The sequence below is a fragment of the Myiozetetes cayanensis genome, unplaced genomic scaffold, assembly GCF_022539395.1.
Source record: "Myiozetetes cayanensis isolate MyiCay16 unplaced genomic scaffold, myiCay2020 scf20-37, whole genome shotgun sequence".
NCBI classification, from domain to species: Eukaryota; Metazoa; Chordata; class Aves; order Passeriformes; family Tyrannidae; genus Myiozetetes; species Myiozetetes cayanensis.
The window spans coordinates 9,174,021-9,201,085 of NW_026087412.1; the positions used below are offsets into that span (position 1 = coordinate 9,174,021).

At 36.3% G+C, this 27,065-nt stretch overlaps 1 protein-coding gene across 2 annotated transcripts in view; it reads left to right on the forward strand.

The window, feature by feature from the left end:
* SNX29 (sorting nexin 29) overlaps positions 1-27,065 on the forward strand; it is a 96,479-nt gene that overhangs the window by 52,025 nt on the left and 17,389 nt on the right. For both annotated transcript variants that reach the window (XM_050317911.1, XM_050317910.1), the window contains exons 19-20: positions 2,940-3,080; positions 16,685-16,824. In XM_050317911.1, the coding sequence (XP_050173868.1) occupies positions 2,940-3,080; positions 16,685-16,708 (165 nt within the window). In that variant the 3' untranslated portion in view covers positions 16,709-16,824. The remainder of the gene's footprint in view (positions 1-2,939; positions 3,081-16,684; positions 16,825-27,065) is intronic.

The following is a 27,065-nucleotide window of genomic DNA, read 5'->3' on the forward strand; positions in this document are numbered from 1 at the left end:
TTTTTTGATATTCAAGAGAATATTAAAGTAAAATCTTTTGTCTACAAACAAATAAGCATTCTAGCAGTGATTTAGACTGAGTCTGTAAGTTTTCATTACCTTCAAAGTTACTTAACTAGTTTAGGAAGTGGATGATATTGGGAAAACACAGGCATGAGAAAAGAATTGTAATGATTTAGAATTGATTTTTCTTTAATTGATTGGAGAATAAAGACTAAGAGTAGTCCTTTAAACTTTCTATAACATGATCTTAAAATACTGTTCTGTACTTATGTGTCACATGCAAAGGTATTTGCTGTAGCAAAAGGTGGTGCTGCTCTGGGGTGCAGAGTGATAATTTGGGACAAACAGACACGAAAGTGTCTGTTGGCAACTACAGATTTCACTCATTTCCTGTCAAAACACCGTGAAGGAAATTGTGGATACCTTGAAGATGATGGGAAAAGTCCTAATGACTTTTGAAGTTACTTGGTTTAGTTTTATTTCAAAATTTTGTCTGCAAAAATAATCCTTCCCTGCTCTTCCTGTGCTGGTCTGATCTGTATTTGAGGTAAAAGGGGATATACCTTAAATAACTACAGCAGGATAAGTTTATCCAAATAATTTTGTATTTAGGATTTACTATGTTTGATTTCCCAACTGAATTTGTATTGTCTTGCAATACCTTGGCAAGGGAATAGTTTTCCCTTCTGAGATAATACAGGTTTAAATCTGTGCTGCATCATGGACTTTAATATACCTTTCATACTCTGTTATATGATTGTCAATAAATTCAATATGGCACAGGGCTCCAAATGTTGCATTTTCATTTCTTACTCTCTAAATGAAATCAATATCTACGTACACAGAAGAACAGTAAGAAATTTTCTAGTGGTTTTATCTCAGAAATTAATCTGTGGTTTTGCAGTCCTTAAAAATTTCAATTACAGTGTACAGGATTCCTTAATTAGTTAACTATGGGTTACAGCTGAACAGGTAATGTTGAACTGCATGATTCACCAAATCACATGTGCCAAGGTAACTGCTTAGTTAAATTAAGATTTCCATATTAAATGACTTAGTTAAAAATAATTGAAGGTTTGTTTTTTTTTTTATCATCCCCGCCCCCTGTAGGGAAATTGAATCATGAATCTTGGGAACATATACAAAATTCCAAACAATGTACTGGTGGAAGTGAGAACAGGCAGGGAGAAGGGTTAGATCTGGATGAATAAAGATTTTAATATAGTTTTTACTACATTAAATAAATTTTATTAGAATTATGCAAAATACTTCCATCTCATATATCCCTTCATTTGCCTTGAAAGATGTACTTAATTGTTCAAACAGATGGTCCTGTAGGAGTTTAATTATCCTGGCTTTATTTTCAAAGTGAAAAAGAAATCTGAATACTTCTTGCAGACTTACTATTGTGGTTTCATCATTACACTATCTGAATTCTTGTCACCAAAACTAGTTGAATTTTTGTTTACATCTGCATTTGTAACTCACACAATGCTCTGAAGCTTTTGAATTCTGAGATGTGCCAATTATGGAATTATAGTATTCCTTTTTTGGAATTGTAATACTCCTGTAGAAAATGTATTAACATTTTCTACACTGAAATAGTCTAGTTTGGCAGAGTGGTGTCTGCATGGTGTATTGGATTTTGTTGCAAGGACAGGAGGAGCCTCCTATAAATTTGAAAAACTAAGACTTGATAAAGACCAAACCGAAGGAAGGCTGCATGGGCTGCTTTTGTGGGAGGAGAAATTCCCTTGACATCCCTTGATCTCTGAAATCCCACAAGCCCTTAGGAAAATGTCATTTTTTTTCCTAAGGTCTTGTGGAATGTAGAGGAGAAGGAGCATGTTAATGTTTCAATCTCCAGGAAAAGCTGCAATTCACAGTTGAAATGGGCCACATCAAAACCCCAACTTCATTTTCTCTGAGTATTCACAAAAATACATTTGTTACTGCCCACTCCTCAGTGCTGCTTTTTCATGTAAGGGTTCTCCTGGTACCTGTCTTACAGCTAATAACTTACTGGGGTTCTGTGGAGCAGCAGAGCAGTGCAGGGCCATCAGTACCATCTCAGCTTCAGTCCTGGTGCAGAATGCTCAGATTATCGACACACCCCCGAGGATGAATGAGCTACAGATTCTGTAAAGCAGCTCAGCAAAAGCTCACTCTGGATCTGGAGTTCTGATGCTGGGTTTAGAGTTTCTGGTCTGCTGTTTCAGCATTCTTTTAAACTGCAGGTTATTCCCCTAGAAAAGAGTGAAAACTCAGTTTTCTGGAAGAATACTTCACTTCTCCATGAAATTTTCCCAGAGAATGTGAATATTTAGCATGTAATTGGTAATATGCTCATGAAATAATGAGTGGCAAACAAAAGCAGAATCACAAAAACTACAGCTGTGTTAAATTATACTTAATGTCCTATACAAACTCGAAGAATGAACTGTGTTTATTTTCCAAACAATAAAATTTCTAGTTTAGTTTTCAGTATAATTTTGTTAGGAAGTAAATTAAGTTTCATACTTGGGATAAAATTATGTTTTGCAATTCTGATGCTACAAAGCTAATTTCCAAAGTTGAAAAACTGTGTTGAGGACATAGAAATCAATTTTAGAGTCGGTATTAAATTATTTTTTCTTTCCTTTGGTCACTGGGCAGTAGAATACACTGGAAACCATGGTAACCAAAAGTGCTGCCATGGCTGCCCCAGAGTCATGTTCAAATGAGCAAGCTGTGTTTGTCTTGATTAAAAGAAGAGAAAGAAAGAATAAGAAAAGGAAAAAGAGAACAAGGGTAATGACCTGTGCAACAGGAACAGCCAGGGCACAGTCAGAGCTGTTCCTGTGGCTCCGAGATCCTGGAGGCTTTGAGGAGTGAAGAGAAACATCATCTCAGGGTTTGTCTTTGCATTCATTTCCTTCCATGTCTGTGTTTTGCAGGTTTATATCAGGATAAAGGATGATGAATGGAATGTTTATCGAAGATATGCAGAGTTCAGAAGCTTGCATCACAAATTACAGAGCAAATACCAGCAAGTGAGGACTTTTAACTTTCCACCAAAAAAGGCCATTGGAAATAAGGTACTTGAAAGAACTGAGAGTATCAGTAAAACTGGGGGAAGAACCTCTCTCATCCATACACCAAAAAAAGAGGTGACTCAGAAATGTTTTTACACCTGCTAGACAGTACCTGCTATTTTTATACAGACTTTCCCCTCACCAGGTGCAGGTTCACTGATGTAGGTAATGCATTGATTTTTCCACTTATTGAAAAGAAAACTGGTTCTGTTAAATGAAATGTTCATGCCATACACAATAAACAAATGCACAAAACCTCAAAAAAGCTGTGCTGGACAGCTCCAGATGTAAAATGAAATCTCTACTCAATTTTTTTTTTTTTTTTTTTCAAAAGAATGTCAGCAATTAACAGTGGTGAGTAATTAATTAAATGTTTCTGTTGCAATTTTGTGTTAGAAAAATCATCTTTACTGATTTGTATGAGATAATATAAAATCTGAAAAAGAACTAGAAAAAAATTTTAAAATTCCTTACTTGCATTTGGTTGTCAATGAATTTGGACTGTGAGTGTTTGAAGGCAGTAACTGGTCTGATTCCAGTGGTTTCCCACATGTCCTACCAAAATGAGCAGGTGAGCTTGGCATGTGCTGTGAAAGGGCAGTAATGCACATGATCTGGAATAAGTGGTGGTGATATAAGTATATTAAAATTAATCAGTCAAACCTGGAGGTCTGTTTGCTTGGCATAAAGTCCACTGTTAATGTGGTTGCTCATTGCCTGCGAACCTGGGAAATGAAAATACTTATGAGGTCTTTTCTGGGTTTTTTTCGCCTGTTAGAAGTTCATGCATTTTTCATTTAATTTTTAGTGGATGGTTTTGTAATAGAAACAATGTATTTTCTTCTTTGCTACATAACTAATTCTCCTTTTTTGAAGTGATGGAGTATCAGCCACTTCAGTAAATTACAACAGCCGCCTTTTAAGCTTTTTTTTTTGACAGCCTTTCATCCTTAATTACTTTAAATACTAATTGAGTTACAAATTCAGTTGCACAATTGATGCATACAAAATTATCAGTGGAGCAACTCATTAAAAAATTTACATTGCTTATTCCTTTAGTGCTTCAGCTTTGAGCCAAAGTTGTACCTTAATCCTGCACAAACCCAGAGACACTTTCTGTCATATCAGGTCTCAGAAAAAGGCCCTGAGATGGCCCTTCCTTCCATGGCAGAGCAAGTTGAAGGTTTCAAAGGAAAGTTTAAAAGTTCAGTGTAAAATGAATTCATTCAAGTGGGGGTGTCTGTGCAGGATGTTACACATGCAAATGTTTGGCAACAAACATTAGCAGAGATATTGCCAATACTGCTTTTTTCGTGCTGCCTTTTTAACTTCAGTGGCTACCAAAGCACAAGTTCCCTTTTAGATCTGCACTTTGATTGCAGTAGGTGTTTTGTCTCTCTGATATCAGTTATTCTGTTTCTGATAGAATTGGAGCTGTCTTCCCCTTCCTAGATTAATCATTACAATCTTGGATCAGTGCCTGAAGAGCAGTGTCAGTAGCTGAATTCTGCTAACAAAAGCATCTCTTATGTCAATCTAGGGTTTTCATATCCTTAACAAATCCTCAGTGTTATTAGATGCCCAAATAACATATTAGTTAGAAAAGTTTGATGTTGGGAAAATACAAAAGGAAAGCAGAATTTCAGCTGAATGAGGGTTGTAAAAAGTCAGAAAATCAAGTATTATTACATATATACAGTGGAATTTGAAAATATTTAACAATTATAAACCAATATTTTGAGAATATATTATATTCATTCTAATGATGATGTTTTAAATGTATTCTTGCCTTTCATTTGTTTGCCTTCAGTTGGGACAATTTATCTTCAAAGTTCACGTTCATGATCTTTCAACCAATTATGTATATAGGATTAGAAACTAGCTCTAATGCTTTAGGAAACATAAATTTAATATACAGAAAACCAATGAGTTGAAAATCAACCAAGAAGAGGAAAGAATACTGCTTTGGACAAGTAACCTTCTTTCAGTTACAAAGAAGTGTGTGTTTGCCTTTCAGGTTGGTAACCTCATTTTCTGTGTATTAGTTTAACATTTGAATTTAGTGAGTTAGAAGCAACATAAAGCAGTGAAGAAAATAATTTGGTTTATAAATGCTGCTTTGAACCACGTTAGAGCAGATATTTACCCAAGGAAAATATAATAATACTTGCAAGATTCCATTTATTAATTTTCATATATACTGGTCCCCATGCTGTATATCTTCTACTAAAGATATTTTAGTGCTGGTAGGAAATAGTTGTCAAAATCTTTATGAATAATCCCAGCAAGAATAAGTGTTCTTACTCCAGTTTATTGATGCTCTGTTTGAGCAAAACCAAGAAATATATTTGTTCTCTTTGCATTGTGTGTATAAGAGAAATATCATACACTCATCATATATTTTGTACTTCTTTTTTAAACTGCAGATCATTTTATTTAAAACTCACAAATTTCAGGAGTATTTTTAACACTTGAACTGTTCAGTTTTGTCATTTGAAAAGTGCTCCCCATGTACCAACCTGGGTTGTGATTTACTCAGTATTTTATATGTATCTGTATATACCAAGATTTGTAATCTCAAACTATGATCTTTCTTGCCCAAAGTAGATTTTTGCTCTTTAGCAAACCTTCAGGGGCTTTGGATCTTTTGAACTCACGCTTCCATTATCTCAGTTGGAGTCTTTGTGACTCCTGCTTCCCATCAGGAATGCCCAGAGGACAGGCTTGTCTCCAGGCCTGGAGTGTGCCCAGTTATGGGAAGCTCATGAAGAGAAGCTCCACACAAACATAACACTTAGTGGCAAAGGGTTCCCTGTGTGTTCTTGGATAGAAATACAGCTTAATTTTTTTCATTTAAGATAAAGTTTTACATTTAGGTTCTGAACCTTTGTTGGTGCTATGTTGGTGTCTAAATTTCAGACTAGTGGTTAAGTAATAATTGTTATTTACTGGATTTGTTATTCTAATTTCTTTGAATATTGCAGCATCCCTAAAATCTCCACTGCACTGGGCAGATTGTAGTAACCAAGTAAAGATCTAATTAAGAATGTTTTTCCAAGAGTATTGTCCCAGTAGAGGGCATAGCAAAATAGAAATGGTTCTGTTCTTCCACTGAGGAGGTGAATTCAGTGATTGTCTAAGTGAGTCAGAAATTTAATCAGTTACCTTTCCACTGAGTGCTGACTTGACTGCATGATCCCCTTTGCTTTCCTTTGAAACATTGGATACCCCACATGGAAAGAATACACAGCTCTTTTCTGAGATCAGAGAGTGACTTTGTTGTGACTCCTCAGCTGCACTGGAAGAACAATACAGAAATCTAAAATAAGGTTTCTGTCTGGGAGAAAATGTTGAGAGCAACATAATTCATCATTTTTTGCCCATGCAACTGAAATCTGGGAGCTGGATCTGTAGCCAAATGTTAGTTCAATAAAAGAAATGTGTCCCTCTCATCTGTCAGTGACTAAGCTGAATTGTAGAGTTTTTTGTTTATGTGCTTATTTTAAAGTACATATTATGTTAAAAGTTCAAACACTATGCTCATATATTTTAAAAGGTGTCGATTTGTGTATGCATATAAACACATGTGTGCATATGCAACATCAGACAGCATTCAGGATATATAAGAAGTTGGTTTCTGGGATGTATCTGTAATTCTGCAGGTTCTATTGCCCAGCAGCTCTGTCTCCCATTTATGTCAGTGGAAATGCTGCCTTTGCAGGATGGATTCCATTTCTTTTGTTCCCAACAGCATAGCTGGGTTTTATCAGTGTTTGGTCTGTTTGTTTCTTGTTGAAGATAGTGAAGAGTTTAAGACAGTCTGCAGGATAACTACTTTAGGATTAAAAGGTGGAGAAGGTCAAGATTTTATTGCAAATATAACAACCTAGCTTGCTTTTAGGTTTATAATGTTTATTGTTTTTTTAGAAGTTTGTCATGTAAAGAATTATCAGGCTCTCTGTGTGTGTATATATATATATGTGTGTGTGTGTGAAGTAATTTGAAGCCATTCAAATCAGAGCTGGAATGGTGACATCTCTGCTCTTGAGGGTTTCACTGGTGTCATTGGTGGGTAACCCTGGGATGTATTTCTTCAGTGTAAAAAGTTGAGGTGACATTTTCAGAGAGCAGGACTTGTCTGCTCAGAGATGAGAACCCTCCTAAATCTGCTTTTTAGACCAGATGGTGGGGGAACTAAAGTCCTTTTGGAGAGGGATAAAAGGAGAAGAATCATGAGAGGATCAAGGTTTTTTAAGGAACACACACACCCCTCCCACGTAAAATGTGTATTTTAAAATAGGAAGTATAACAATTCCTGTTTATCTGGTACACAGACAACAGGAGAAATATGGAATGATGAAAGAGGATAATGGTGAAAGAATCTTTGGGAAGGAAGTAACTTCATTTTAGATTTGGGCTGGTTTGTGTCCCAATTCAGCAAAGCACTTTGGGACATCCTAAAATTTAAGAATGGGCTTGGCTTGCATTGAAATTGGAAGTGCAGATATATGTGCTTTTGTACTTTATGGGCTTTAGTAGCTCATAGAAACTCACTTTCATCAGATTAGTTTGTCAAAGTCATACTGTCACAGGGCACTGAGGAGAAAGTAAAACTTGCAGTTAATGCACTTGGGACAGTGGGTTAAACACTGTTTCTTAGTGCTAAGCTTTGATATCCCATGTCTTCAAGGAGAAATGGGAGAAAATTATGACACTCTGATGTTTCAGCATTGGAATATTATTAAAGGAGAAAAGCTTTGGAAATATAAATCCTTCAGTTATGTATTAAAAATTTGAATTTAAAGGTTGCATTCATTAATGCTTTCTTAATTTTTGGATGATGTAATACAGAAGCTTAAGTTCTGTCTTATTCTTGATTTTCAAAGTGAGTAGATTTTAATTTTCAACCCTCTTAGTGGACTTAACTAGCATATTGAGTTATTTTCATATGCTCTTTTGCCTTTTGGGCTTTAGGAAAAACTGCAGCTCATATAAATTTGACAGATATTCTTGTGCTATAATGTGGGTAAAAAGAAAAGAAAGGCTTCCATTTGTATTGTGTTCAAATCAGGAAAGGAACTCAGATTAATCTTATCTATATAGCTCTGTGTGTTAATTCTATAACGCTGTTTTTATGACACTCTAAAGCCACAAAAGAAACGTTTTCCTCTAAATTCACCATATTACTTTGTAGCTGGACAGTTCAATCCTCAAAGAAGTGTGAGTTTTAAATAGCCATTGGGATTAAACAAATACCATCTAGTTTTCAAGTCTGTAACTTCACTGAAGTATCATACAAATTGAAATAAAAATAATTTCCCAGCGTTGCATAATCATTAAGTTCTCTAGTCACAGACACCTCCTTCCTGACACTGTCACCTGCACACTAAGGGGGAGTACAGAGTATTTCAGATTGTGAATCCAGATCCTCTGGGTTTTCTCCTGCATAAGAGTGCAGTTGATATTTTATGTATACAGCTCTGAGAAAAGAGCATTCAGTTCTTCTTCATTTCCATTTTTTTGTCATATCACTATCTAAGAGAAGAGAAATAAGTCAGCAGGAAATGGTTGGCTTTTATATGACAAATACTTTCTAGCAAGCGCTTCTTATTGTGTGGTGTGAAATGCCTGGGTTACCTGAGGCTCAGCATGAAGGTTAAATCCAGCACAGTGCAGAGCAGCAGATTTCATTTTCAGTGCTTTAAATTAAAAGGTAAACAGTTCACCAGCTCTTACTTCTCCATCTCTTTCAGAATGTCTCCCTGCATTAATCTGTTCCTTTGGTGCTCAATTGCACCATTTCAAGGAAATAGCGAGTGAAGCCTTTTCAATTCACAAAAATTTGCTGCTAATTACTGCTGAAGTTTAGGAAGAAGGAATACAGACTGTTTAGGGTCTCCAAAACAAAACTTTGCCCGTCGAGGTTTTTTTTTATTCTTGCTGTCTTGTAATGCTATAATTAAGAGAAGCAATTTGTCCTAACAAATTATTGAATCTGGAGCCCATAGAAACAGTTCAGATGGTGTTGCTTTACATCATGACATTATGGGGAAAAAAAAGAAAGTCATTTACATGCTGCTTGGACAACTGCTAGATAAAAATATGGCAGTTTTGTAACAACTCATGCGTCATTTAGATATTCTAGTAGCCTCCTGGTATAAAACGAAAATATAAAAATAATGTTCTAAATTTATTTCTTATTGTGATGGTGATGCTAAATTACCAAGTTACTTGGCTTAATAAACTTCCTTTCAGAGAGACCTTAACAGGGACACCTGATTACAAAAATAAAAGTAAATCCCTTCTTTTTCTGAATTTGAAATTTTACCCACATTTTTCTCTTTCTGTACCTATCAATATGCTTGATTTTACACCCCTCCTCCCTCCTGAAATGTATTGTTTTATAAATATTGGCAAATTTTCATCTTACTCGCTGTACAGCTTTTTGGGCAATTGCTGGAACTAAAGATATTCAGTGTTAATTTTTTTGAAAAGAAAACTATTGAATACTTCAGACTGTGTGAAATGCTGGAGGCACTGCCTGCACAAAAAATCTGGTTTTCTTTATTGTACCAAGTCAAATATCTTTGCATGAAGGCAAAATAAATAATGGGCACTTAATATCACTATTCCCCATTCATTCAATTTTTAGTGTAGAAAACAGATTGGTCCTATTGGAGTGTATATAAATCAAATTTCTAGTAAAGGAGTTTTTATGTGAGGATAAAGTTTTTATTTTAGTATTAGATTTTTTTAAGGGGAAGCATCACTGCAAGCTTCCTATCTATGTAAGCTTGTGCACTGTAAGCACTGAATGTACCATGTTTCTAAAGGAGTTTGAGGGGGTTTTTTTGTTGTTGTTTTAAAGTTAGAGTCTGTCTTTATTGGTCTTCAGGGCATTTTCAAATCTGATTAAAGAAAGAAATTAAGAAAGAAAACTGCAGTGTTGTGGGGAAGCACTGAACTGAGACACATTTTAACTAATATTGTTGATAGTTATTACTGTAATATGGGCTATTGAGAAAATGGGTCTCAATTTCCTGAACTGTTGCAGTTTGCAGAATCTGCTGAATAACGTTATAGAGTAGGCTGACAATATTTAATCTGAGGGGAAAACTGAAACAGAATTTCCCTGTGCAATGGCTGAACAAAAGATAAGCCCTGGGGGTCTTGCTGTGGGCTGCAGTTTGTTATTTTAATGAACAGTTGATTCCTGACCAGTTGACAAATTAACACATGGTTGGCATATATGTCTTTAAATAACAAAATATTTAGATGACCCTGGATTTTGTTAGCATAACATTACCAGCTGAGTTCTTTTTAGAAGAGTGGCATTAAACACAACACTAACAAGGGATCAGTTTTAGGGTGATTCTCAAGCAGTCTTTTTTTTTTGTTGGTATATTTGTTCATTTTTGACACGGTTTTCTTGAAGGGGATTTGGAGGAAGTTCAGTCTTTTGGAGGGATGATAAATTGCTAGCTTGAAAATGCCAGGTATCTTAAGAAACCTGCTTGGTTCCAGGACTCTGTAAATGGCCAGGCCAATTTAGAGAGGTACAGGACATGGCTTGATTGAGATCTATTACAGGGGGAGAAGAATTTATCAGACTGGGATTGTCTGTTGTTGAGCAACTCTCCATGTGCCGCAGGAGATGCCTGAAGTCTCAAAAGATTAGAAATGCTGATTAAAACGTTGCAGTTTTCCACATAAATTTGTGTGACACCGAGGGTGTCACAGCACTGTAGCTCACCCTTAACATGTCTGCCACTACATGGGTTTGCAGCAATGCCTTTTTCAAACTACTTTATCTAAAAGCATTATTTGCTTTTCTGGTATCTTTGAAATGACCCCAGAGCTGGAGGTAGAAATGCATCAGTTATTTTAGTAGACAAACAAAGACTAATAATTACAATTATGTAGTAAATCTCTGTTTAAAGAAAATACAGTTTCTTGATTTTTTTCTTTGTACCTCATCCTCTTGAATTCCCCTTTGTTCCACTGAACAGTAAATGAACAAAAAATCTCACACTGGGATGGGGAAAATGGCAATTTTATGTATTGTGTTCCCTTGTTATGTTGTGTAACGCCAACCTGATTGTGCCTGGCAGTTCCAGTATGATGGAAGTTTTAAGCTCATGTAGTTTCAATAATTTGGAGATTATTTTTTTTTGTTTAATATGGTAGTATCTGGTATATTTAGTATTGGAAACTGTACCTTCCTAAAGGTTTCGTGATGCAACAGTTACTGAGGACAGGTGTATTCAAGTCCTATTTTACTGTGACCTTTGCAAAGGTATCAATGAGCCTGTAAAAAGTAACACTTGCTATATAACTATTTTTTGATCACAAACCAGTGAGAATGACTCAGCAATTGAATATTTAATTAGCTCCCGTTTCTGATTTCATTTTGAGGTTCGCGATTTGGTGCCTCATAAATAGATAAAACCTGATGCAATAATTTTGCCAAGACTGGTTGACCAAGACGGTGAAAAATATTAAGCTCCACTAGAATAACCTGAATTTATTTCTGCATTTGCAGGTTCAACTTTGACCAGCACTCTTGTCAGTTTTATTTAGGGTGGGATGCATTGTGTGCTATCAGGGACTGATTAATTAAAGCCCTAAAGCCATATGTCCTTTTATTTTAATTGAGTTGTATTGAGCCTTTAGCTGTTTTGTTGTTTGATTCTCTTTCAGAGGTTGGGTAAATGAGATGTTATGGTTAGACCATCAGAAGCAGCGTGTTTTATGTTGATTTTAACAGCAAACCCAGAATCTAAAAGTGTTTTATCTGTCCCTAACTCATGGCAGGTAACCATGGCAATCACAGCGCTTCCAACAGCTCCTGGAAAATGTTGGAAACATCTTAAGTGAGCTGTCCCATTAATAATGAAGAATATCAGTGTTTTGCCATCTGTTACATACTAACAGTGTATATAAAAGCCCAGCAGTTGTGTGAAACAATTTAAGCTGCAAGTTGGGATGAACTTGTCTTGCAATGAAAAACTGCAAAAGGGTGTAACATAAAATGTGGTACATCTGGACTCTGCCTCTTAGTTTTATAGCTTAACATTGTCTCTTACAAGATTTCCATTATCTGTATTTCAATTTTTGCAGATCTGTAATTTGATATTAGCCTTTTGTTGTGGGCAGGAGAAACTTGGCAAGTTGTCAGTCAAACAAAGTTTGATAAGATATCTTGGACACCATGAATTTCAGATGACAAGTATTTTCCCAGGTGTGTTCTGTAACTTCTTCTGTGATCTGAAGCAGTTTTACTTGTTAACTGAAATTTTGTGTGTGCTCTTGAACTGTGGGCTAGGAAATAACTTTCACAGTGGTGAGTGCAGAAACAGTGGTAGCTTTATTTTTCAGAAAATATGCCTAAAAATTGAAGATGAATTAATGTTAAGTCTCAATTTGTGTACAGTGTAAGTTTACTCTGCATAAATTGGTGGTAAATCTCTAGGCCAACATGCCCTAGAGATGTGTTTCAGAATCTGGGCATATTTTCCTGTAACAGAGGCCCTCTCTATATGGTCCCCTTTCTTTCAACAGGGAAAGGTGTTCTTAGTCAAATAGGAAGGTCAAATGTTACTTGCAAATAAAAAGAGACATTTTCGAGGCAAGGAAAAGATCTTTACTTTATTTCAGATCCCAACTGGTTTCAAATGAGTGGCTGGATGATTCCAGACAAGTTCTTGTTAGACAAGACCTGCTGTTTATTCACCTTACCCATTCCATTTCTTCTATACATTTTTAGTTTTGGGCTTTGCAATAATACCCATTTGTGGTTTTGAGAGCAGGCCTCCTTTTTCAACCATGTAAGCAGGATCTCGCTTCAGTGAAATCTTTAAAGTTTGTGTTTATCTAAGTACTGTTACTTTATCTTTCTGTATATGTGTTTGTTTTCCAAAAATGAAACTATATAGACTAACCTTTAATAATGTGAAAATGTAAGGTTTTTTGCAAAGTTATGCGTATTTGTAATTTAACAAAATTACTTTGCTCTCAAAGTACATTCAAATCAAGTGCACATAAATGTGCATGTTAAATCTGTATATTAAATCTTAGGGAAAGAGCTTTGCTGTTTTCTATGTGAGGAGATGTGCAAGTGGAGACTTGTATTGACAGGAGCAACCTCATACAATCACCAAAGACATGGGCTAAAAATATGGAGCTGCTTTCACTGATACAAATACAAACCCAAATGGCTCACTTTAGGAGTTTGTTTATGAGTTGGACTATAAAATACTAACTGGATTTCTGCTGTCGATAATTGGGAGGGTAACAGTTACCTTTTTATTATTTGGGACTGAAAAAATTGGCCAGGCTTTGAGCCAATTGTGTTTTTCTGTTACCAGTTGTTCTGTTTACTATATTGTGACAAAAACTCTTTATTGCTGCAACAGCTTGGCAGTAACAACTGCCTGGTAAAATCATTCCTCTGAGTACCCAACCTGCTGTTGCAAAATGCACACTTAATGGTAAAGTGTGGACCCACAGCTGAATCATTTTGACCTTGGTTTACATTACTTCTGGTGAGGACAAGGGGCCTAAGCACATGGTACAGAATTTCATGGAATATCGCTTGGTGTTTGTTTTAGGGATCAAATTTAGGTCAGGCTAACAGGACATTTTTAACTGTTTTCAGGCTGAGTTTAATTTCTGAGATGCTCTGCCTTTCGCTTGAATAAATGGCAGAAAAATGGCTATATTATAAACACTAATTTGATCAGCTGTAAACAGCAAAAAATGCATTTCCTAAGCATGTTCTGGCAGACTTAATTAGAAAACTCTTTTGTGACATTATTATGTGTAGTCAAGGAGATCCTTTACAATAATATAAGGGATAGAAAGTACCTATATTCCGTATTTTGTTCCCATGCCTATAGCAAGAGATCCTGCCTGTGAAAGATGTTTTTATTTAAATGCACGTGCAGTACAGAAGTCATACTAAAGGAATGCAGCTTCTGCTTAAGACCAAATTTTAACAGAGTTGAAATTATTTCCCAGAAAATACCGTCCTTGAGGATTTGTGACCAAACAAACTTAAGAACTGAAAAAGTACTGATCAGTGTGGTACTTAAAAAATGGAGGTGTTCTTGTGGGCTTGAAAACATCATGACAGAAGGGATGAAAGTAGAATAAAGGAAGTGCAGTGGAGGTGAGGCCGTTCTTTGCAATGGCTCCAAGCTGGGTCTGTGCTGGGAACTGGCTTGTAGAGCAAAGCAGTGCTTCTTCCTCTGCTATACAGTCTAGGGCTGTATAATATAACATTATTAGTTGTATATAGGACATTATAATGTATACAGGACCTGGGGAGAGGATTACTCCATAATTGAAATGGGCTCCTGTGCCAAACATCACCACTGCTCACGTGGTTAAAGCTTTCAGGAGCAAAGCTGTTCCACAGACTTCTTCTTTTCTTGTCCTGTGCCTCACACAGCTGGTGGTAGCAAATCAGTGTCCCTGCCAATGGAGTGGTGTGATAATTTAAATCCTTTGAGAGGAAAGATGGCAATACAAGGCTATTCCTTGAGCCTACTCGAAGAATCCAGTAGGAACAAAAATCTTAGTGAACAGAAGAAAAACAGTAACACAGATGTTAGTCAGTTAATTAGTACTGAACAGCACTTTTGTTTATTATTACCATTCCATTTTATGATAATATTATGTGTCACCATGTATTGCAGTCTTTGCTTTAACGTTCCCAACAGCTTGTCTGGACTTCTGTTGCACACATTTGTCCAGACCCCCTCAGTGCAGGGGCCCAGAACAAGCTGTTGCTCAGTTCTGTTCGAGCAGTCCCTGTCCCCACCCGGGCGAGGGAGTCTACAGAGGGCTGTGCACGAAATTCCATCAGCTTTGGCTCTGTAGTAAAGCAGGAGTTTCCAAGAGTTTTCAGACTCCACTTCTTCATTTCATCAGCAAATCAATTAACCCTAGAAGGAAATCACTTGCCACGCAGTTTGTGTGTAGTGTGTGTAGGTTGCTGAAAAACAATGTGAGTGATAAAAAAGAATTAGCAAAGCACATAATACACAGGGGGGGTTTATTTTCACTCAGATCCTGATTATTAAATGTATTAATATGAAACTGGAATGCTGAAACAGGACTGGACATCTATGTAAGTTCATAGGTAGAAAACAAAAGTAAAATTGAAATATTTTGGAATTTTGTGAACTTAAACAACATAAGCACTACCTAAGATTTTGAAGCCTGTGAGTATGTATGTCTTCAGCCATTTCTTACATCTTAGTCTATTACACCCCTACTATTAATGTCTAATTTCTTATTCTTAAAAATATTCCTGTTCCTGGTAACTTTTAAGGAGAGACAAGAACAGAACAAAATGTCAGTCAATGTTCTAGGAACTCTACAGCAGTCCTCCTGCATCCCAAGTAGCATCCCTGCTTTGATAATGTCAATCTGCTTTATCTAAGGAAACAATAATCCCCAGATTTGCATCCCATGCATGGCAGCATGGTCTGAAGCTTCTCCATACAATGAATTTATTCAGTGTTGTCAAATGTATTTATGGCGTTTTGTTGGTGGGTTGTCTTTTTTATTTATTTTTTTTTCCAAGAAACAAAGATTTGTTTCACTGCCTTTTCTTATTGAGATAAATAATACAGGTTGGATAGGCACATCTTAGAGATAGTAGTCACCTTTGGGAGCTGTAATTGTCTAATAATAGGTTTGGCTTCATGCCTGAAGAACATACTGTGACATTTAAACCAGGTGATCAGAGCCTGCACTCCTGAGATAGAGGATAAACCATCCAGCACCTGATGTCACTGTAAACCTGTTACAGTTCTATAAGTCACTGTGAAATGTGTCACCTTTATATTCGAACTCACTGTTGTGATCCCTCACAGGGAGAAAGGCTAAACTAGATTTGAGTTACAGGGTGCATGACATTTTAGTTGTTAGACTTTTAAGGCCCTCAGCAGAATGTGGAGTTCATAGAATTATTCTATTTATTTGGGCCAAGGTGATATAAAATCCTTGGATCTAAAATGCTATAGAAACTTCAGTAAAACATTTTATTGAGAGTTACGACTGTAATATTTTAAAAAGCAATCTACTATATATAAACCCCATCACAAAATATTAATTTATTGATAATAATAAAAGTGCTGGAGAAATACTCATCCATTCTGGAGTTTGTGCACCCAACAGCTGATAAGTTTGAGTTGTGAGGAAGCTGTGGGAATAAGTCAGCATTTCCTCCTGCAGGGACTGGTAATTCTGGATCTCAAAAAATGGCATCAGTTGTTGTGCCACTGCCTCTGTGCTGCTGCTCTGCACTGCCCTTTGAGATTGCAGTGGTTTATGGTCCATAGGAGGCAGATTCTGCCCAGGAGAGGATTCAGCATCCTGTCAGTGGATGTCTTTGTGAATTTATCAGGATTCACGATTTTCCTTTATCTCTGAGGACAGTCGAGGGTTTTTTGCACTTGCCAACGTACTTATATAGACATAATAAGGAGACATCATCAAAAGATCAATTTTTATGCTTCTTGGGACTGTTTAGTTACATTATAGAATTGAAAAAGATGTTCTTTATACCATTTATATTCTTTCCTCTCTATTTTTAGGATGCAAAGTTTGTAGAAGAGTGACGCAAGCAGCTACAAAATTACCTAAGGAACGTAATGAACAAAATCATTCAAACTGTGCCAGAATTCACAGCCAATCCCAAAAAAGAGACACTTATTCAGCTGATGCCCTTTTTTGTGTAAGTATCTGTCAAGTACTCAAGAAAATATTAAGCTTTTTTCATCCCAAATAATTTAACATATAATGCCAACATCTCCAAACTCTTTAAAACTGTGGGGTTTTTAAAGTAGAAGGCTTCTGTTCTAAGTGTAAGTGCTTTTGTTATATTTAAAGGAATATATGACATGCAGAGTATTTTTTTGTTTATTTAAATGGTGACTTTGAATAAAAATCCCAGTGTAAAGCTTTCAGAAATACCTAAGTGACTTCAAAACCTGCACCCACCTGCACTCTTCAAACATTAGGTGTCTTTGTTTTCTTTTATTTGGTCTTTTTTAAGTTTTGTTTTGCTTTTATTTGTGTGGGGTTTGTATTGGTTTTAAGTTTATTTTGGGAGCTGAGGGTAGAGTGCTGTTAAGGTACTTACTGACCAAATTAAAAATCCAAGCTGTTGAACTCTTTCTAGCTGAATTTTGCAATCTGCTGACTCATGTTCTGATTTCATTAATGTTAAAGTTGAATATGTCCAGATATAGATTAACACACTCATTTGTTAAGAATCTCAAAAGAAACCCTGTGATATACAATCACACAAGGGATGAAAAATCTTCCCTTTTTGCTTTAAATATCGTTCTTTAAGTATTTGTAAATGATATTTAGAACTATTTAAGAAATAGCATTAATGAAAATTTGTTTTTGAAAGTGGTGTTAACTTGTTAAGTTTCATAATATTTTGGTTTAATAGTATTTTACTATAAACATCAGCTCTCTGTAAATACATACATAAGAACAGGAGGGATCTTTGGCAATGAGCATCACAGTTTTTTGCATTTGGCAATGTCATAATTCTCAACACATTGCATGAAGCAATGCACTAGAGTGGATTCAAGAACATTCTGTGATATGGCAAAGAGATTCTGTTTATATATGTACCTGTGAATTATTTCCTTAGAACTTTTTCTCATATAGTAGATGTTTCAGCATTCTCTCTGGGAATACTAGTGGGATTCTGGAAAACTTAAGCTGTTGAGAAAAATAACTATATACCTCATCTACAGCAGCAGACAAAATGGCTTTTTAATGCATTTTTCTACTGAGAGATCAACTCTTCTTCTGCAGCTAGAGCAGCAATATTAAGTTAATATAAAGAACTTTTCTAAGGTGTGCTCCTTCTCTCATTGTCTGGAAGTATAATCATTTCTAGGCTATTATTTGAACTTTGTCCTTTATTTTCTGCCATGACCTGGCACTGTTGGTGGTTTAGAAAAGACATCCAAAAGAAAATGCATTTCTGTTCCATTTCCCATTGCCAACTTCTCCAGTATTGTCCGTCCTTAATGGATTTTGAGCTTCATCAACAGGAGATCTTGAACATGTTGGACTCTGAAGTGTGGATTACATTAAGCAGTGGTAACTTTGTACCATACCTGCAATTCTTCTGTTAGTTTTAATAGAATTTTATTTAATACTATTTTACCTTGTAAATACATATAATAATTCTGGTATATTTAATTTATCCTTTGCAGCACAAATATATGCACAGTTGATTGCATCTTTATCAATGAAAGAGTAGTTACAAAACACTGAGATATTAGTCATAGGACTGGGCTGTAGGGAATAGTGATACCTCAGTCTGGGGGAAAATTGCAGTCTTAATTTGCATAAAAAGTCTCTAGGGCATTAGATCTGTCTATTAGGAAGCAGTGAAATATAAAATATAAAAATAATTATCTGGTCTTAAAGAGTTTCTTCTGACTGCAAAATGAAATGACCACAGTTCAGTGTGAAAATGAAAAATCCCATAAAGGTTATGTCTGATTAGGCATCCTATAGATAGAAATTACAGGGTCAGTTTTAATTAATCACTTTTAAGATCTGGTTTTGGTCCTAGAATATGATTATGATGAACAGAACATAAGATGAATGTCTCTAAGACTGAATCCACTGATAATTTAATGCTAGAATGAATATTGCTGAAAATTGTTGTTGTGAGGTTGTTCCTTTGGGGATTTCTCCCTTCCAAGTGCAGTGATTCTGTACAATCAGGCACAGATCTGATGAGGCAAAACATTTTAATTGATCTGTATGAAATAGCCTGCCTCTGTTGTAAAGGATGAAATTGCTTTTATTTTGAAACTCAGTTAACAGTTTGCAGTACAATAACATGAATCAGTTTGCTGGCATTTCTTTTCATTATTGTATCAAGTGCTGGTGGTTAATCATGGAAATGTAATTTGTTTTGAATCCTAATGCTGTGAACTGTCATTAATGTGCTCTTTCTTTCCTCAGTCTTTATCGCTTATAATCTCACTCTGTATATTTTTCAGTTTTAATACTTTATTAGCTCAATCACAGGATTGGTCAAAGATTTTCCTTTATAGTCCACTTTCATGTCTTATTGTAAAAAATAGATTCTGGCTCTGCTAATTTGTCTATTTACATTCTTTGTAATAATAAAATTGACATCACAAGATAAATTTTCCAGTCCATGTGGAGCAAAACCTAAATCAGGAATTGGCACTGCTGAATTAGATTGCTACATCTGCTAGCTGGTGAAGGCCTGTCTGTTAATACTTACTTAAATTAACATTTATTTGCACTCGTGATTGGTACATTATGGATAAACAAAACTTGTTGTAACAAGTACACTTGTGTTTTAATCACATTTTTATCAGTATGAAAACTCTCACACACATTAACCCTTTGTAAATACATGCATGAGAACAAGAGGGATCTTTGGCAACGAGCATCACAATTCTTTGGACCATATAATTGAGTCTTCAACATAAATCATCACAATAGCTTATATGATCTCAAGTAGGTAAAAAGCTAAAAGCTGTAAACATTTGGAAAAAGAATCTCTAAAATGTTGTGATGGCCCATTTTTCTACCTCTTGGTTTCTGAATCAGTTGTCCTAATCTTGTAAAAGCTAAGGATTTCAACTTGGTGTGGGGATTGGCTTAGGGATCTCCAGAGGTGCCTTCCACCCTCAAAGAGCCTGTAAATCTATAATTCTCCAAAATCTCCATCTGCAATCTTAACCTGAGTTGTGTTTTACATAAACCCTGCACAAAGAAGTGTTGGCCAAGTACACAGCTGGTCACAGAATGTTCTGTGTTAACAAAAAAAGTCTGAGCAGTGGGAAAGCACTAAAGCAGGTCCTGCACTCTGGATCAGACTGCAGAACTACAACAAGAATAGTGCCACTGTACTGGTTCTTTTGCACTGGCCACACAAATGTTTGGATTAAAGAATATGCAAGAATGGTACAAACACAGTTTTGTGCATATTTTCACAGGTGACTGTGCTGAGTACTTCTTTATCTCATATTCTAGGCCACAGCTACAAGTTACAGCAGTTTCTAAATAACAATTACATGTTCTGCTGAGCTGCAGAGCTGGACATTTATTCTCTTGTGGTAGCTGCTCAAACAAAGGCTTTAAGAAATGCAGAGAATCTGTTCAGTAAATCATCAGCAGGTTCTGCTGTCTGCGGGATGTGTTTGAACACCAAAGGAGTCATCAGTTCTCCAGGATGATTAGAGGACTGTAATTTTCTAAAAAATATGTTGTCTTCATTTCCCTGGGTGACATTACTGGCAGCATATTTGATAGCAGAAGTTGTGTTCTTACGTTTTCTGTGTCAGTTGTCTTTGAGTCACCAAGTTAAATCTTAGTTAAAAAAAAACAACACAATTTCTCCCTCTTTCTCATTTCATAAAATGCTTCTCTCCTCCTGGAAGGTGAAGTTATGAGAAATGTGATAGAGAGACACAGGTACCACTTGACAGGCAAACTTCAGTGCCAACCAATAAGTCACTCAAAAAAAAAAAATGTTGTCCTGGGAATACTCCTCTAGGATTCATTTAGCACTGAACAGTGTATAAAGCCAAGTATCTGCTTTGGGTCTTGCAGACAACAAAGTTAAAATATTGTGGAAGAATAGATGATTGTTCTCAGTGGGTTGAAGAACTTGGTGTGGATTGGATTTGGGGTTTTTTCTTATCATCTCTATTTCAGTTGTACTTGTCAGTGTGTCATTGAGAACATTTAAATGTGTATGTTAAAGGTATGAGAGGTAAAAAGAACGTTAAATTCTATACAATATCATCGCTAGTATTAGGATCAAATATAAAGGAAATAAATCTTTTAGGAAAATGACTGTGAGGTGCCTGTGGATGTTGTATCTCTGAATCATTTTAAAGACATTGGCAATGGACCCTTTCTAAGTTAGTTTTGGGGTATTTTAGGGGGATGAAACTGTTTACTTAGACCTAAAGCTAACTACAGACTAGTGCATCAGTTCTATTCCATCCATCCGTCTTCATCTCTCCATGAGGGATGGGTCATACACAGCAGATGTGGCACTGTTTTAGTGTAAAGAATGTGGAGTATTATTTTAAACGAGATCTTTGAATACACAGACATGAATATATTTACATGTAAAGACAGAGGTGCTGCTGTTTTGCTGGTTTTGCACCTTCAGGTAAGCAGTGAGGTGAAAAGCAAACAAGCAGTCCCTGAAATACTGTAAACCAATATCGCTGCAGAGTAGGGGAGTTTTAAATACAACGTTGAATATGTTAATTTCTCAAAAACTGAGTTGGTGATGGCTCTTCTTACAACCCTCAGTGCACATATCTGTGCCTTCTAATGGGATAAATGGCAGCATTCAGCTGATGAATCCTAAAGTGCTGTGGCCAGATTTGTACGGGATTGCATCCTCTGGAGGGGCAGCTTGTGCTATCAGCTTGGCACTGAATGACTTCAGTACCTCGTAAAATTTACATCAACAAACTGGAAATAGCATTCGCTTAAACATGGGACTGTTAATTAGTAAAGCACCTCCTAATGCCTGAAACATGCTAATGAAACTAATTTATCGCTACGTTAATTGATTGATCTACTTATAAAACTATGTAGAGACATTACACAATATTTATCTTTCAATAGAACTGTGTTGCCAAGCACTGATGATTGTTGAAGCAAAAATATCTTAGATACCTCAAATTCAATGAGCATGTTCAGATAATGCAGGAAGTTTCCTTGCAAAAATGTGATATTCTCCTGTGGAGTTTTTGTTGATGATAAAATTAAAATATTTGAATTTTGAGTGGATTGTTGTTAACAAACATAGAGTTGTCTCACTGTTATTCTTGGTTTCTGCATTCCTCACTTTGACAGTTTTGGTTTTAGTCTTTCATAACCTATAATGCTTGACATCAGACTTAAAAAAAGCATCATGCCTGTTTTGATCTGAGTGAAATGTGAAGAAGTAGGGCAAAAATTGTTTGGTCAAAGTAGATGAAAATTCATACTTTCATCTCTTTCCCTTCTGCAAGAATTGCATGTTGCATTGTCTTTTATTTTGTGTTTTGGCACGTGTTGGCACTGAAGATGTGTATTCATGGAGTGATGCAAACGTCTTAAATTTGCCTTTCCCTGCCCTGGGTAGTTGAGAGGGTTTATGGATGTTAGAGGAAAAAAGAGGGAGGAGGAAATATATCAGGAGGAATAGAAACAGTGATAAAGAGGGCAAGAAAATGCAGGGAGAGAGAGGCATGGGATGCTTAGTGTTAAAAGGAGGATGGTATTTGTGTGGTAAGGAACTGTGGATAAATCCTGGTACTTCAGGCTGACTAGAAGCATTATAAAGCCAGCTTTATCCAAACCAGGGAAGATGGTGTTATGAGTGTAGTTTTTCATTTTACAAGTGATCTGCCTGGGGTTTGACAGGCTATTTGTGAAATAATTCAAGCTTTGCACAGGACATTAACAACTGACACACTTTGCCAGTGATTGTTCAAGTCTGTCAGGGAGCATTTGTTGCAACTCTGCTGTTCCTTTCCATGTGGTAAAGAGCTGTCCTGCATCCTCTGATTTTATTCAGACTGAAGGTTTGCAAAATTATTTCTTACTTTATTACCAGTGGTTTGTCTTTTTGAACAGTCAGAATAAATTCTAAAATCTCTGAACTGAGCTAGGGAAAGAATAAATTAAAAATTACCTGTGGAAGGTGATTGTGTCCATAATGCAAACTTCTAGCATAGTTTTTATTCATCTGTGTGGGAAGGACATTGCAGAAGACTTAAAGAAGCTCTGTTTAAATTCGAGGACATAACTGAGCAAATCACAGCTTATCTTTGAGGATTTTCCCAGCACACTTATAGTGAGTGTGTGCATGGAAAGGCACTGCCTTTAAATACTTTTGGAAGATGCTGGGAGGAACAATGTATCTGTCCTGGCAAGAAATTTTGATTACCCTGCTCTCTATTGATCCCAAGGGACAGTTTGCAGTACAGAGATGCCATTAAAAACACCATGGAGGGAAAAAATCCTTCATCTGGTTTGTGATCAGAGCACTGAAATATCCAAACTCTACTTGCTTTCCTTAGTTATTTGTTTCTCTCATCTCCATTTCTATAGGTCATATTTCTTTTTCCATCAGTTGTTTTTTTTTAAGAGAAATTTGCCAGCAGTGCCCAATGTAAATAAGTTTTATTCAGGTGAAAGAATCTGTTTGTCTCTTGACTCCTGCCCACCAGTTTTCTTGCTTTTGATCCCAGTTTCTCACTTGCATTTTCTCAGTCTTTCACTTTTAAGGCACTACTGAGTCAGAAGTGTTTCGGTATCCAGTAAAAGTCCAATTGAAAGCACTTTGTCCTACAGGTATGGGTAATAATGAAATTATTACAGAAACACATCCCTCTAAGCTCACCCTAATGAAACACCTCAGCCTTGTGGTGTTGCAGGACTAAGACACCTCAAAGAAAAGGTGTTTGTTGTTTGTTGGCCTCGGTGTGGTGCTCAATAAAACTGGTGTCATACAGCAGCTCCATAATGCTGAAGGGCTCCATGGATTGTATTTATTGCCTCATTATTGAGTCTTGCTATTAAAACAAAAATCAACTTCACTTTCAAATGCTATGACTTATACTAATTACCATCTCAATAAAGACAGTGAGACTTGCTTTGCAAAGTTAATTGCTATGAATTGTTCAACAGGCCTCACAAATAGGTATTTATGAGCGTATTTCCATAAAGTAGATTTTTGTCGTGCTTCTTTATATTCAAAGTGACCTTTACAGTGCTTATGAGAAGAATAATTTAGTGTATACTGAACTAGAATTAAATACTCTCCAGTCACCACTGGAAGCATTTGAAGGCTGGTGATCTTTTACAGTTGCTTCAGAATAAACTCGTGTTTAATGCTGCCTGAGAAAAGAAGAGTTGTGTCTAAAATTGTTGAAACAAATGAGGGAGAGGCCATGGTATGAGATTTCTTTTGCACAAGTAGAAATGTACAAGAAATGTTCTCCTTTGCATGGTTTGAAAAAATGGGGCAAAAATGTAAAGCAAGTAGGTTGACAGTAACAGTCAAGAAGCACTTTGTGTGTTGCTGTTGGCAGCTCACTGGTATGTACTGGTTTCCCTTACAGACACAACCTATAAAGCTCTGAAGCAGATGGAGATTCTGTTGAAAACAGCCATGGTCAGTGTTACAGCAAAGCAGTGCTGTACAGGAGGAGCTTTTAACTGTGCTCTGCTTTTTCTGCTGTTTGCCTCCCATCTGTCTTTTGCAAGGAATTGGCTGGATCAGGATGCTTTGGAATGTTTTTTTTTTTCATAGAGCCCCATGAATTCTATCATCACTTCCTGTCATTTTTCTCCCCTGGTTAACAACAGGCTTTGTAATGAAAGATTGTTCTGAGAGAAGATTTGTCATCCTCAGTATTTACTTCTTCCTTTTAGTCTTGCTCTTTTCCTGCTTACCAACAAACTCAGCAGCTCCTCCCAGAGACAGGGTTCCTAAACTGTGCAGTTTATGTCCCCAAAGTGCTTAACTTGTGGCAGTGCAAGAAGAGGTTAAGATTTTTCTCCGAACAGAACACACAGCCAGTTAAAGTTTTGTGTCATTACAGCAGTGATCCTGTTTCCTTGGTTACAGGCAAGTCACATGCACTCCCTTGTTAAAAAGTGAACTCTTTATATATTCAGGCATTTCTGTACTGCAGCAGGTGTTTCTGAAATTGGTAGCAAAAAAATGGGCTCTGGAGCCAGGAGAGAAAGTTTCAATTTTGAGGTTGGGCAAAATAGGGAGAATACATTTGTAATTATTTTCTTTATTTTGCAAGCAACATAAAATTGGACCAGAAAAATATAATCTCTGCCATCCCTGGGTTTTTTTGTCTTACAGTTCTCAGCACTTATTTTAAATTCACATTTTCAGTTTTCTCTGCTGGGATTTTTACAGCAAACAATAGCCTTACAGCTAAGACTCATGCTGGTTAAGACCAGAAAATGTAAAATATAAATACCATCCATTCCCAAATACGTCTTGCACAGATATGAAGTCAGTTTGTAGAGCAAGACAGATATTTAAAACAAAGGGGGCAACCATTTGTTATTTTAGTAGAAAGAGGTAACTAGTAAGTTTTTTGTATATTCAGCCATCGTGCTGAAAGAATATATAAATCCTTTGCAGAGTTCTATAGCTTAGAGTCTAAATGTGAACCAGTTCATTTTCTGTTGCCCATCCATAAAACCACACCATTCCTGTCAGTGCCTGACTGCACGTTGGCCTGCATGGCAAGGATTTGCCAAGGTGGATTTTTGGCTGGCCAAATCAGAAACTATTTCTAATTATAAACACACACTGAAAAATCCCGTTTCTGTTTTGTCCATACCTGACTCATAAACAGTGGATCCAATATTTTTTAAAGCTCCTTATGCCAGTTTTGGATCTGGAACAAATTTTTGCATCCTGGCTCTGAAAAGAGGAATGCTAGAAATGCTAATATAGTTAAGTGTGCAGGACTTCAAAGTACTGTCCTCGTTCTTGATAGCATGAAAGCACTTTACTGTGGAATAAGGTAGGAACAATCAGTTTACTATTTTTTTGCTTTCAGCATTGTTGACAGCCACCTTAAGGCCTCTTCTTTGTAGTGTGGCATGATTTTCCTAAGTGAATAAAAGAATAAAGATGTTCTTGTCAGGCTATCCATAGGGTAGCTGTACCTGACATTGAAGTACAGAATTACTGCACGTTTCTTGTAAGCATTGTGGTTTTTTACCGATATTCTGCCTTTATTCTCTTCTTACTGTCTATCAGCACTGGTTAATGTATTTAATTAGTGACATATAGGAATAGAATTTCACCCAAGAATATGTAATTATCATAATGTCTAAGGGGTTTTTTACATATCATTTTAATTTAGTTTAAATTAATTTATCAGCAATGCATAAAACCAGAAAAGTCCAGATTGCAGCAGCAGGCTGTTGCTCACCAGAACTGTTCTTTTAACTGGAGTGACTTGTTCAGTAAGAACTTGTTAGTGAAGTTTTCAGCCCAAAGAAATGTACTGAAAATACTGGAATTTTTCACAAACTATGTTTTGGAAGGTAGAGCAACAGAATAAAAATGTGTCAAATATTCAGTAGGATTTCCTCACAGTCCAATGTCACACTCTGATCGAGGTCTGGGAGCTGAGGTCTATACTGCAAAAAAATGTGAAATGAGGGCAAACTGAAACATGAAGTAGGTGAATTGGTTTAAAGAGATAACTTGGTTTGGAGGTTGTCAATGCAGAGAAGAGAAGGGAGAGAGAATTGGTTTACATGAGCTGTGGGAATGATGATCTCTGGGCAATAGAGCTTTGAGCCAGCTCTGTGGAATCAACTCAGCACAGGAGTTTGTTGAGAGAGGAATTAGACATGAAGAGGAGCAAACAACAGCTGGGAAAGGATTGGTTCATAGAGTAGTGGCTGTTGATGGGAATTATTAAAGGAAGAAAAACTGGAGAAGGGAGGGAATGCAGGAATAAATGAGTAGAGTAAGAGCAGAGGAGTGATGTGAAGTGTAACAATCAGGAGACTGAATGAGACAGTTTGGACTAAATGAAGAGAATGTATTTGAAATGAGGTGAAAAAGGGTAGATGGTAGTAAAGAAAGTAAAAAAGAAAATATGGTAATAGGGGGTTTATTTTCCATTAATGGATTTTGTGCACACACAAAAGAAGCCATTTCTTTGGAAGTGATTGGATTTTGCTTTCATTTTTTGAAATAGCAATGGTAGCTGAGCTAGAAACAAAAGCAGAGGTTCACCACAGGCACAGCCTTTTTACTCAAACCTTATGGAGAAGGTATTTTGTCTTTTGAAAACAAGCCATGAAAAGAAATATACATGGGTTATTATTCTAGTATTTCAGAACACTCTTATTGAGTGTAAGGTTTAAATTCCATGTAGGATCTTGGGGTGA